The sequence below is a fragment of the Grus americana genome, chromosome 4 (assembly GCF_028858705.1).
Source record: "Grus americana isolate bGruAme1 chromosome 4, bGruAme1.mat, whole genome shotgun sequence".
In the NCBI taxonomy this organism is placed as follows: domain Eukaryota; kingdom Metazoa; phylum Chordata; class Aves; order Gruiformes; family Gruidae; genus Grus; species Grus americana.
The window spans coordinates 30949879-30963780 of NC_072855.1; the positions used below are offsets into that span (position 1 = coordinate 30949879).

The 13902-nt window shown below is 37.3% G+C and overlaps 1 protein-coding gene across 1 annotated transcript in view; it reads right to left on the reverse strand.

Annotated features, from left to right (window-relative positions):
• Nucleotides 1–67: 67 nt before the first annotated feature.
• The window catches only part of PPAT (phosphoribosyl pyrophosphate amidotransferase), a 48001-nt gene continuing 34166 nt past the window's right edge, over nucleotides 68–13902 (reverse strand). The window contains exons 3-11 of the mRNA XM_054823184.1: nucleotides 11579–11785; nucleotides 10087–10199; nucleotides 9822–9967; nucleotides 8467–8539; nucleotides 6470–6621; nucleotides 5492–5619; nucleotides 4999–5220; nucleotides 4114–4234; nucleotides 68–2691 (exon numbers count right to left, since the gene is read on the reverse strand). Of these exons, the coding sequence (XP_054679159.1) occupies nucleotides 2516–2691; nucleotides 4114–4234; nucleotides 4999–5220; nucleotides 5492–5619; nucleotides 6470–6621; nucleotides 8467–8539; nucleotides 9822–9967; nucleotides 10087–10199; nucleotides 11579–11785 (1338 nt within the window). The 3' untranslated portion in view covers nucleotides 68–2515. The remainder of the gene's footprint in view (nucleotides 2692–4113; nucleotides 4235–4998; nucleotides 5221–5491; nucleotides 5620–6469; nucleotides 6622–8466; nucleotides 8540–9821; nucleotides 9968–10086; nucleotides 10200–11578; nucleotides 11786–13902) is intronic.

The window sequence follows — 13902 nt, forward strand, 5'->3', positions numbered from 1 at the left end:
AAAAAACCCCACCAAACCTTCGATGCGTGGTGCCAGCGAGTGCAGTGAAGGGAGAGAAAACAGGAAGACCAGTTCATAACCACTTTTAATATTATGCACAGGAGAAGTTAGACATTTGCTTTCTACTGTTTTGTCACATCTTCTAAGTGATAATTTGGCACAGTTGCAAATTGGTAATACAGCAGAAATAGTTTTCACAGTAAAACATGAAAATGATACAAATAGCGACACCTAAAACCAGAGTTCTCTCCCTCAACATGCTTGTTCCATGTGTGTGTCTATTGTACGTGAAAAATAAAGGCCTGGTAACCTGAAGCATAAATCCAGCTGTCAGAGAATAAAGTGACACTTGAAAAGTGTCTCCCCTTTAACTTAAGGTTTTGAAAAATACGTACTAAAGATTAGGCATGTAGTGTATCTAAAAATTACAGTGCTTACAGTACAGTAGCAGACCTTGTAATTTCACATGCATAACTTGGAGGGAAAAAAGGCATAAGGACTCATTTTACTGAAATCAGAAATGCTCAAATCACATTTAAGCAGTTATTACCAGATTTCAAAAATACTAGTTTTGTTGAAAACAGGTTAAAAGAGTATTTGCACGTGTTTCATTTACAGTCTGTTCTGTAGACAGTTTCAGGTAAATCGATAAACTTCTGCTTGGAAGCTCGTTGAAGTCTGCACCTAAGTTTTTATCTCAAGTAGAAAGGGCTCCTTGCATGTGACTGTAACTTAAGAGCTCGACTTATCCATTCTTTTAAAAATGATGGCTTTCTTGAGGACAGGTAAGAAGAAAGGTGAAATTGTTAATGACAGTTTTTTCTGTTTTCTCACACTCCTCCCTGGTTAATCTGGAACCTGGGTTTTTTTTGCTCAATTTACTGTTCAGATGAACTGTTATGGTTCTGTTAACAAACAAACAAACTTGCTAATTAAACAGAAGAGATCCACATACATCCCTAAATATGCAGATCTGGGCTATGGTGAACAAGTAAGAGTAAGATGCTCATGAAAATCTAGATTCTCCCATAGGCTTGACTGCAAGTAGGTTCTCATTCCACTGCACGAGGTCTTGACTTTCTTAAATGTATTTACATGCTTTCTGGAATTGGGACTTTTGTTTTGTGATTGTCTGTCAGGCACAATTGCCACAAATCCCGTGTAAGAAAGTTCCCTTCTGAATTTAATCACCAGTGCTGTAATTCTGAACTATGTGGAAGATGATGGGGAAGGAAGAAGCTCTTTTTTGCTTCGCTATTTTTTTTTAACAGAGTCACAAACAGTTATAAAGCCAAAATACACAATATTAAATAGAAAATCTAAAATTAAGTTGCTGCTTTTCAGTGAAAAAACTGAGGTATACAAAATATTTTTACAATTGTGCGTAAATTTGCAATAGTTTTCAAAGGTGCTTTTCCATTTTCAGCTAGTGGTTCATTGTCCAAGTGATCTTCATGTATACAACTAACTGTGTAATTGTGACCAATTAAAAAATACAATGCATTAAATAGCTAATGGTTCTTCAGAACTCTTTTTTTTTAACATTACATTTATGGTAACAGCAGTAATGTAGCAAAATAAGATTATACCCAAAACAACTCATTATCTTCACTTGATACATCATTTTTACTGTTAAAAATGAAAAGTGACTTTGTTTTTCAGTTTACTTTGGATGTTGGCATATGAAAAGCATGCTGAGCATTAGCTCAGACTTCAGAAATTGTCAGGACTTATCCTGAAGAAAACAAGATGTAAAACAGAAAGGAAAATGGCAGTGCCAAGTGTTTTTAGTCCTTCCATATCCTACTGGCAACTGATAAAAGCACATGAAGATAATGTCATTACACTGGACTTCAAAAGAAGAATTTTAAAATTATAAAACTAGAGAGCTTTTGGCTGAGCATTTCCCTGAGTCTTCATTTTTAAAAATCATACGCTAGACATTATATTCATAGAATCTATTACAAAGGGCTAGATTAATAAAGGCTGTTTAGCTATATATGCAAAAGTTAGGTATTTCTGTTCTTAAAAAGCTTAAGCAAGAATGCTGAAGAAGCAATTTGATTCTTCAGAATCTGGTATTTTTCCTAAGGAGAAAAGCAAACTTCACATACTTTCGCATTAAGACTTTGATAATTTGAAATTACACCACATGATTCATGATCTCCGAACAAGTCTAAAAGGGGTATTTTTCAGGGCAAGACGGAAACAAAACACTCTGGGACTACTACATAATTAAAAAAAACTTTGGTTTTTATAATATTTTATGATAAAATAGAAGGCACAACTGTGCATAAAAACTACATGATTTTGTATTTTAATCTATCTACATTGTTTTCATCAACACATCGGACTTCTCTAAGTCTTTACAGTAAAGATGTATTTTAGTAACAGTAATTAGTTAGTTGTAATGAGCTTTCCATATTATCTAAATGTAAGAGGGCTATTAGCAAGGAGGCATCTTTGAAAAAGGTACATTCAACAAGAGATGACCTGGTGTCCATCCACTAAAAATTCACCATTCTAGCTCTACGGGATACTCTCCAGTGAGACACGCTGTGCAATGGCCAATCTTTCCAACACGTGACTTGTGGGTTTTAAGGCTGTTCTCATTCTCTTGTCGTGCTTTGATGCTTTCTTGCACGGACGATACCAGCCCTTCCACAGAAAGATAGACAACACTGTCTGCTCCTAGAGGAAATAAAGAATTCATCAGTTAAAGCTGCAATATTGTACCAAATACAATGGTCTTTGGAAGTGCAGTCCAATTACTGTATGGATTATGATGCCAGGTGGATCATCTTGTCTAAAGAGAATGGATAGGAAAAATGATCACGCCTTGCCTTTCTCGAATTCTTTGTGCAGGGAGCCGGCTCACTGCAATCTAGACAGAAGGTTCTGAGTTGGGAACAAATGTGTCACACATACTGCAAAAACAGAAACAAAGTCCCAGGTGTGTATTAAGACTCCCTCAGCTCTCTATAGTTTCCCAGTCACCCTGTACTTCAGGTCTGGAAGCAGGTGCGTGCGTGGCTGGTGCTTCCCAAATTGCGCACCTAGGACTACAAACCCTTACTGGGACTTGGGAAGAAGGGAAGACCATCATGTTAAAAAAAATTCAGTATGCAGTTCATGCAAATGTTCTAGCAGTAGGAAAGTTTGATAGCCCTTTCACATCATTAGTTTTCTATCGTTTGCACTCATTCTTTTGTGACTAATACTTAAAAATGAGAACCTATAAACTTGAAATATTTCAACATGCTTTCACAATAATTTTTGGGTAAAGAATTAATTGCAGTATTAATTAGAGTAAGTATTTAACACAGGAAATCTGAGTTTACAGTTTTCTAACTGTAACCACAGCTATGTTCTTAAACCATTTTAAAAAATATTTTGCAGCACAATAGGCCATGTATCTCCTCACTCACAAGCCTTCACATGACTTCTGTTGCTGATACCCTGATGAAGAGCATGTTATTTACCACATCACAAGCAATATACGCTGTTGCTTCCTCTTTTGTTCTGCTGCAAACATGACTCATTCTAGGTATTTGAGAATGTATTTAACATTCTTTGATTAGTTTCAAATGTCATTTCTCTCAAAGTGAAATATGTAATGCAGTTTAAATTATTTACATAAATCTAAATTTGTAGAAAAATCAGTGGGTGTTTACAAATTCCGAACAGATTTTTATGAATATCTCATGAAAGTGGAATTACATTAACTTTTCATTATAGGACAGAATTTCTTCCTAGTATTTTGCTCCTTGTTGTAAAGAGTTTCCCAGAAGGAGCTCCAAGTATTGGAAGGCTGTGTGGTCACACCTTATTTGTAACTTAAGATTATGCAATTATTCTAATGCCTTCTATTGTCTGGAGAAATATAATTCACTAACTGTGTTAAGAAAAGGCGCATAACTGAATTGGTTTGATCTCTTTGGTACTCACAGTGCAGAAATTTCATATATCAACCATAAGATTTTTTTAGTCAGTTTTGCCACTGCTGCCTTCATGTGTTGTCCTTTATTTTGATGTAGACAATAAAATACCTACAGGTAAAATCTCTCTCAAAAAAAAAAAAAAAAGAAAGAAAAAGGAAAAAGTAGCATTTACCAATATAGCTTGCAAGATCATGAAATTCAGGTCTGTTGGCGATGAGTTCTTCTTTAGTTGGAATGTTTATTCCCATGTAACAAGGAAATCTTATGGGCGGTGAAGCCACACGGATGTGCACCTGAATAAAAATAGAATTTCAAAACAGCCTGCTATAAGGTGAAGCTCAGTAGATCACAACACAATCGCAAAGTCCCAGTTCTGCAAAATAATCATGAAGAACAGAACACAGCACTACAGAAAAGTCATTACAGTTAAAAGATAATTTTCAGATGCCAACACAGCAGGAGAGAGAAAGACAGTTTTAGAATTTATTTTTACAGTATTTCCTAATGTTATTAGAAGGTTCCATCCTAATTTTGCTTTTATTCTATGGCATTCAATCCTTGATGCACATGTTTCAGTTTACAAAGTCAAACATTATACAGAACAATTTTTACTCCAGTGACAAGACTTGCACACTCTGTTTCAATTAAAAAATCTTAATCAATTAAAAAAATTTGTGCTCTGGAGACTTAAGGCATGTGCCTGTTTACTGCAGTATGTGGTTGTACTTCATGCAGTACCACAAGTCACACATCAGGAATACCACACCAACACTTGATTTCCTCATCTTACCTAATCTGTCTTAAATTCTCTCTTTATTTGCCAGATAGTGCTTTTTAAATGGAGGCCTGTTCCTCTCCCCTTAATCTCCCAACAATCACAGTCATACAAAGAAACTTCTCAACCTCTCTTCACAATAAACACGCAGTAGCCATTGGTTTTTTGCACATTTGCTCTTTTAAATAAGGAAACAATATACAGTACAAATGAAGACACTGCTTTACCCTCCCATCAATCTCCTATTTATATCTGTATTGTACTGACTGAAAATTAACTCACCTCTTTGGCTCCTGATTCTCTCAGTAGTTTTATGATGGGTGAAATGGTGTTGCCCCTCACAATCGAATCGTCAATGATAACAACTCGCTTGCCTTTAAAATTATCAGACAGAACACCAAACTTCTTTGCAACACCAAGTTGCCGTAACCTCATATTTGGCTGGATAAACGTTCTTCCTACATACCGATTTTTACAGAGTACTTCAACATACGGTAGTCCACACTGTAAACAAGAGACAATTAAACTGAATTAATATCTATAAAACTGGTTATTTTCACTTACTGTTTTTTAAAGCAACCTTAGGACTTAGTATGACTTCACAGTAACCAAAGAACTTAATAACAGAACAAACAAGTGCAGATGACTCAATAGGCGTACCCAGCATACTCAAGATACAAAGCTTTATGAATACAAAACTCTAATGGCCTGTACCATAATACCCCATTACAAAAAGAGATATGTGTAAAAAAAAAAAAGGCAAGTTAACGTATACCTTTTGTGCATAACCAAGAGCTGCTGGGGTTGCAGACTCTGGAACAGTGCTGACCAGGTCTGCTTCCACAGGTGCTTCAATAGCAAGCTGCTGCCCGCATCTTCTCCTGACTGAATACACCATCTGACCTAAGAACAGCAAGACATGTTTTTCCCGGTATGCATAATTCAGATTTCCTCTCAGTTTGCTCTACAAATTTCTGTGGCAAGTTGCAGGCATAGAAATCAGTGAGAAAAGCTCCAGAACTAATAAGCAGTCACTCACATAAGGTCATTTTTATTTTCTTCCCTAATGTCATATTCTTACATTCACATTCATATCACTATGCAGAGAATTAAAATAACAGTTTGCTCTAATCGGGTAGCTAAAGGTCCTGTGGATGTTACAAAATCTGTGTTCAGGAGGAAAGAAGCATAAATTCTGCCTGCCTGTTCATAACATGCATACCCTATTTTTAGGTTGGTTTCTCCAGCAGACAAAGTTTGTGCAATCCTGCTGTCTGCCTCTGCCCGCTTATTAACTTTGAGTCAGTTGGCAAAATTCAGAAGCTTTTAAGCAACATGAGAGGGAACTGGAGATATGTTATGAAAGGAGGCACAGCAGAGGGTACAGCAGCAGTACTAAGGAATGTAAGAACTGAGGATATTGAAGGGTAAGAGGATCATGAAAAAAAGGTCTGTGAGGTGAAACTGGTGGGGAGCTGTACATGATCAACGGATGGCATGGACCTAGAGAGCAAAGAAGAGCTTGTTTGTTAGGTATGAGAGTCCTGGCTAATATCACTGAGACAATTTTTGAGGGCTTCCACTGAAATAATAATAAAAGCGTACTTAGATAATGCATAGATTTACGAGTTATATTGAAAGCATTTTCCTGAAGATCACATTCAGTGTTCCCAGATCCTTTCCAGAGTCATTGTTTTCCAGGATAACATCTCCCACTATTTAGAGAGGAGCTTTGTACATTACACCTTCTTACCTTCAAAAATACTGTCTGGTCTTGCAAAATAAACATATTCAAAGATGCAGAATGCTGACGGATCTCCTTCAGGTCTTGGTACAACATCCAGTGTCTGGACATCATATCTAGATATTTTCACAATCTCTCCAGGAAGCACCTCACGATAGTACCTTGAAAAAGAAATACATAGCATTTAGAGATGTCCTGAGCCTGGACGATAGTTTCAAAATATAAACTAGATTCAGCTGACAGGAAAAAATGCTTTTGAACATCCTAACACGACAATTTGCTTTTATCTTAGGATTTGATCTGGAGTGTTTGAAGACCAACACGCTGAGACAAGTGACTCTTACTAAAACAGTCTGAATTAATACCCCAAAGCAGTAAATTAATACTTAGTACCAGAGACCTATGATATTCTTCCTATATGTGAGACATACAGTACTCAGTCTAGTACAGGCTTAATTGAGATTAAATATATTTTAATAATTTAGTCCTAGATCAATACTAGAGGACTTTTCTATGAAAGCTAATAAGCATTATCATGCAATATAAAAACCATAATCAAGAATAAAGATGGTAGCCAAAAGAATCCTGCCCCACAAGCCAATATCTAGAGAAATATCTGTCTAGTGGTGACAGGCAGCTACCCCCAAAGGACAAACAGCTGCCTGGACATGTACATTCCAATTCTCATATCTGAAGAAATATGGAATAGTATTGGGTTTATTATGTCACAATGTTTAACCTTATTAAACATTTTTCTAGATCTTTTAGTGAGTCCTGAGGTGGCTATTTTAACAATTTCAATCTAAATCTTTCCCAAAATATTGAAATATTCTGGAGCTATAAATCAAAGGTGAGCAAGCCTGTGATTATTTGCTGGTCAGATACTAGCGTTAGCAGGCAGCAGCACTGGCTACAGCAGAAGTTTAGACAAATTTTTTTTTTTTTTAAACCTACTTGGTCCTACATGGTAAGCATTTGAAGAAGCTCCAGAAAATGGTTATTCATATCCGTATGTAGAATAAATTGTCTCAAGAAAGCCCCTGTTACCAACAGCTAATAGTTCCTACAGAGACAGGGTAGAAGTTACAGCAACAGAACACAGAACACCACACCTACAATAAAACATTGCGGAACGGAATACAAGACCTCTAAAGTGCAGTCACATTGCTTCGTGGTTGTGCTTCACATTTCTTTTTATTCAGTCATCATGTTCTTCATGCAATTTTTCACAGTTTTTTATTTGAAGAAGATCCAACTTTACTTCTTAGTCTAGTCCCCAAATGCACATTTTTATAATGTCTGATTAGGAAATTAAATATGCTTCCTCATAATCTTTCTTATGTTAATTATGTTCTAGTTCACAATTGCCTTCTACTCCACACTTCTAAAAATCAATTTGTGGTCTCCCGGAGAGCCTCTTACCCTTCTCTTTTTATCCAGAGAAAGTTCACACACCTTTCTTTTCAGAGTACCTCAGCTAGAAAGGTAACGTGAATGTCATCTCATGTTTTGGATCTGATGGGTGTTTGCACACACAGAAATTGTTTCAGATGCCCATCATTTTTTTTTTTCAAACAACGAGACTGGCTCATAAGACAGCAGATGCTACAGCACAGGTGAGTCCAGCCTGCGAGCTACCAATGTAACCTTTCTGTAGATGAGGAATTATTTTGTAATACGATGATTCTGCTGCAAATGAGGCTAAAATTAAAAAGTTATATGGATAACCAGGTTGAATGCAACAAGTAAGAGGCATTTACTTGACAACAGTAAAGTCATCTTTACTGTTACTTTCTGAACACATAATTCTTCTTTTACGTTAATCTGCTCAAGAAAATAAAACTGGCAAAAAACAGGACTGGCAAAAAAGCCCCCTCCGAACAGCCCAACAAATTAATCCTTGATGTCTTTCATGTTGTTATAGATGATATTTGGCAATTTGAGGTTTAATGTTTAATCGCTGCCTGAGGAGAGCTTTCAGATAAAGTGAGAATCAGGGCACTTACTCTGCACCGATAGACAAAAAGCTACAGGATTCAGAAGAGACCACCCATCCTTCTGTTTCACTGTTATCTTTCCCTGAAATGAAAGATTTCAGTTAAAGTCCACAATTCTTGTTACCATTACCCCCCACAATTGCATTTCTACTGCAGTATCTGGCTTGCTATGGTTTAGCTTGCCAAGTGCGCTATTAAAGACTGTTGTAATTTCTAACTAAAAGGTATAGCATTCCAAAGTTTCTCTAATATTTAAAAAAACACCCCAAAACCAACAGCGTAAACATCATAAACCTGTTCTAGGCAGAAGTGGAAGTAACAGCATCATATTCACAGTTCAAGAAGAGAGACAATTCAGATAACTACCTTTGTTATCTCTGCACTATTTCAAATTTTTCCAATTCTAGTTCAGCAACTTTAGATACACATAATTACTTTTGTTCACACAAGAAACTCCTTACTTTTCCTATGCTAAATGTGTTAATAGATACATCCTTTTGATTACAATGGATGCTGGACTGAACTCCAATAAGGAGAGTTTTCAGAGAGGCACAGGAAAGATCAAATTGTGTAACATAGGGTAGGAATGTTCGTATGCTTTAAAAAAATCTTGGTAATTTTTCACGTGGTTAAAATTACCAAGTTTTGTGAAGATGCAGAAGCATTTACTACTTTGCCTTTGAATTATTTTATTTTTATACAAATGAACAGATTTTAATCGCACTTCATGGAAAATGCTGATTTGCAGGCTAAACAGGAGCACAAAGAATTTTTCTCATAAATTGATTGAATAGTATTCCGTTACCACACTACATGTGACTGGGAGTGCTTGGAATTTAGAAATATGTTGCCAATAATCTAGAACTTTTTGGCCACCTTACTACAGGAGAAAGGAAGAAACGAAACTTGTCTCTGGACTGGACATAGTCCTGAGCAACCGGTTCTAGGTGGCCCTGCTTGAGCAGGGGATTTGGATCAGATGAGCTCCAGAGGTCCCTTCTGACCTCAGCCCTTCTGTGGTTCTGTTCATCCCTGCCTTCCAGTTTAAGTGATGAGATGTTAATTAAATTTTCACAAGTATTCTATTAGAGTTGGGCTGCCTAATTCTGACACTCTCATCAGGTGATCAGGATTCCCTTTTGCTGGGAACAGAAAAGATGTTTGCAGACTTCCTACAAATTATTTTTCCCTTGCCAACATTTTCTTTTGTTTTCAATTTTCAAAACTGACTTTTGTATCACATATTCCTACTTAGACCTCAGTAAGTTAGCTTTAATTATTTATATCAGTGGTTTCAGGCACAAACTACATATATACATATATATATGTATGTATATGTATAGGAATATATATGTATGGTTTACCTTTTCCATTCATGTCCCCTACCGCAATAAGGCGACCAATGCAGAGTGGGCGATTCCCATATGGATCACGTACTGCATAGATTATGTCTTTATGCATAATTAGCAATGAATATGAAGTTGGAGTTTCATTCATTAAATTTTTTATTCTGAAATGAGACATAGGTGAACATAATCGTGTGTCACACAAACAGCTATGTGCATTTACAGCTGCATATCATGCTGGGATTAGATTGCTGTTCTTGGTTCTGAAACCCATCCTCCTCACCTTGCTACCCAGTCAGCTGTGTCATCATTTTCTAGAGGAGGAGTGAACGCCAGCAGCTGGGTGATCAGTTCGCTGTCAGAGCTGGTCGACAGACCTACACCATGCCGCATAAGCTTTTAAGACACAAAACAAAAGTGTTACCAACATTTAAAAAAAAAATCCCACATAACACTACTTAGATTTTAATCTAACACCACCTCTGTGCAATGAACAAACGTTTTAAAACGTATCGGTGCTTCAGGTGATCAGATCATAACAACATCAAATTTCTTCCAACAAACCAAATATGTAAAAAGAGCTGGTACAATCATCTATGCCTGGTACTACATTTCTCCCTTTGCATCTCATTCCTTTGCTCCACATGCAAGCACAATTAGTATCACCAATATTCAGGGCATAAATTCATGTTTGGACCATTTAATCAGCTTTGTGCTTGTGCTTGCTCTGGGAAGAGAGGTAAGATACACAAGGGAAAACATGAAATTACGTATAGCAGATACAGAAGGAGATATCAAGGCAGAATGGTAGTTTTGAGCACAAAGCAACAACAAAAAAAAAGAGGTGTGAAAGGAGGCAGAGTGGGATTAAAAAACTGAAATCCCACAACTTAAAGTTTGCTAGACCTGGTCAGTCAAATTGTTCTGTCTTGGTGTATTTATGCTTCTAAGGGAGAAGAGAATCTGCAGTGTATCTCACCAACTATTCTAACCCATGCAATGTTGTATGCATTACAGTTCCTAGTTTTTATCGTCAGAAATCATTTTACACCTCATGGAACTCTGATTCTCCACTGTCCATCTACATTTCCTCACCACTGTTTTATTCTCCCATCTGTTCATACACTTGTGGCTCCGATTAAAGACAGGGTAGGTTCCTTTGGGCATCCCATACATTTGCCTTGCTTCAATGCAAGAGCATGTCCTCGCGCTTTTGGATGGAACATATCATAGAAGAGATGTCACAATGAAACATCTGCTAAATTTTAATTTGGTTCTTTAACACATACCCTTCTAGCCAAACACACCATAAAATTTGGCATTTGTTGGTTTATGTCCTGACAGTGCTCATAATTAACTTTGCAAGCCAGAAATACAAATAAAGACAATATTCCAAATCAGATATTTCATATTACAATTACCTCACCTTATTGTGCCTCTCCTAACTCTAAGCATCTGATTTGTTCCTTCTGTTAGCCACCACAGAGGAGCAGAGTTTCAAACCATCCTACCTTTTGTTACAGCTGAGTTAGTTTTCTCACATTCAATAGGAATGTGACCATCAGTCTAGAGGACTGGTGAATTATCCTCTGTGACAGTTACAAATGCCTCCCTTCCACAGGAGTTTTTTCCTCCAAAACAATGTTTTGCTTATGGGGCTCTTTCACTACCCCAAGCAGTTTGGTATTGAGGAAAAGTCATAGCAAACTTACTGCTCATTGCTGGCTCATACTCAGAAAGAAACGATGCCAGAGCTTCCCAGAGGAGATACTAACCTTCCTCCTGAGTCGTACAGCGTTTGTTAGCTCCCCGTTATGTGCCACAGCGATCTTTCCATGCAGAGTCTCTACGACAAAAGGCTGGCAGTTCTGCAGCTCAGAAATTCCCGAGGTGGAATATCTCGTGTGCCCAATACCGAGGTTTGAAACGTACAGCTTCTTCAGGCTGTCTGCGTTGAAGACGTGATTTATAAGACCCATTCCCTTTGGGAGAAAGAGAAAAAAAAGTTCCGTTTGGTTTTGTTTTCCTGGCAACCTCCTCATTTCTCCTTGTGTTTGTTTTTGGTACAGCATTAATACATGAAACTTTAAAAGGAAAGCCAATAACCTTAAAGACATGGGAAAGAAAGAAGCTGAGTAGGTGTCACAGTGATATATCAGATCCCATTACTCTTGTTTTTAAATAAAGCAATATACACTTTTGTGCTAAGGATTTTCATGGAACAATCTATTCCCTGACTAAAAACACATCTTCTGAAAAACACTAGCAAACTCTTGTGGTGGTTAAAAACACCAGAAAAAATACTGCCAGAAGATCGGCAAAGAAGAAAAAAGTTGCGAGAAATAAATTCTATGTATAGAATACCTTTTACAAGTTAGTAGTATATTGGATTTACTTTATACTAGGTCCATGATAATGTTTATTAGATTCCACTGTCATTCTTGCCAATGTCAGAAGCAAAGCTTTTTTTGAGAGGTTTTATTGTTTACTTAAAACAAACTTTTCATATAGCCAAGTTGCCTTCTATCTAAAGCAGAAATCCATCACGACTTTTTAGTCAGTTGTCAGGAGCTTCTTTTGGCAGCAAGCACTCTATGCAGGCAATTCAGCAGCAAGAATAGTCTGAAAAAACTGCACAGAGAGTAGAAATTAAGACCGGACTCCAGGCCCTCCTGCAAACTCTTGCTTCTGCCGCTGTCTGTGGAAAATATTTACATCCTTCTATGTTCAGTTTCCTATCACGTGTGGTAATTGTGATACACACAATCACACACATGGTAACAACACTCCTCTGGGACCTTCAGAGGTACACAAGAGAGGCTTGAAGCTGTGAATGGTTCATAACCTGTGCTGTAGATACAGCAACAGGAGAGTGGGATGGGACAGGAACGACAGAAATTGGTTCAACTGTTTACAGAGCTCAACCAAAAGGGCTTAAAGAAAGCTCAGCTTTAGGGTATTTTCTGCTGTGACTGCTACAGACTCAGAATACCAAGAGGCTGTGATTGCACGTGTGGTTTTAGGATACTTACTGTCACGTTAAAAAGTTACTGCCTCAAACCGTCAAACTGGTGTAAGTTTGCTTTAATTGTTCAGCAAACTTTATGCCAGATCGATTATCATCTCTTGTCTCACAGATAAGATAAAGGTGGTCTAGAGTCTATGTCATGTGCTCATATATGTACAGAAATGCAACCGTGCACTCTTATTTTACTTAGGCCAACTTTATCCTAACAGATCTGGCAGTTCACAGGTCCAGTATTAATGGATGTGGCAGTGTTAAGCACTGCAATAGCTTAAACAAGCAATGTTTAAAACCAGATTTGGTTACACAAGTACATAATCTTTTAATCACGATTTGAAATATTCCTCTGATTCAGGTTGCGCTGGTGTGGGATGGCAAATGTGAATTACACCAGTATAAAACGTTCCCAATGAAGACAATCTTATGTCTGTATTATACAAGGCCTGGTACATGCCAGTACATGGTAATGGTCTGATGAATAGCTACTTTAATATATTTTTCTGCATATCCAAGTGTGAAACAATCAGACAAAGTCTTTCTCCTACTGGTATCGCTATGTCTACACAAGAGATTTTAAGTTTTTCCACATTCTGAGCTAATAGAGCTATGACAGTAATGTTTGGTTATACAAATCTAGCTGAAAGGCTCTGACACACAAATCTGGACTAGTCTTTCTGGGAGAGTTTAAAACAAAGGATTAATTGCCTTTGTCAAAGGCTACTAATCTGTGGTCAAAGGCTGGCAACAATCAGAAGGGAACACATACCCATGCCTTAGGTGTTCCAGTTCGTACTCTAATATATGTATTGCCTTAAGCTGTTGACAAAGGTGAGTTTGCATGGAAGCATCGGGAAGTAAATCAATACAGTGAGAAGCAGGCACCTTTTCCATCCTGTTGTCTCTGCTATGAAGAAGAGTCAACTGGAGTTTGGAGGACAAATGGATACAGTAGCATCTTAGCTGCTGAGATTTTTATGGACTAGTTTACAAGTCAGGGTCCTAAATATATTTTCACTAGTGTAACGGACCCAAATGTTTGTTACATTAGCACCACTTCCAGGTTTAAACAAGTCA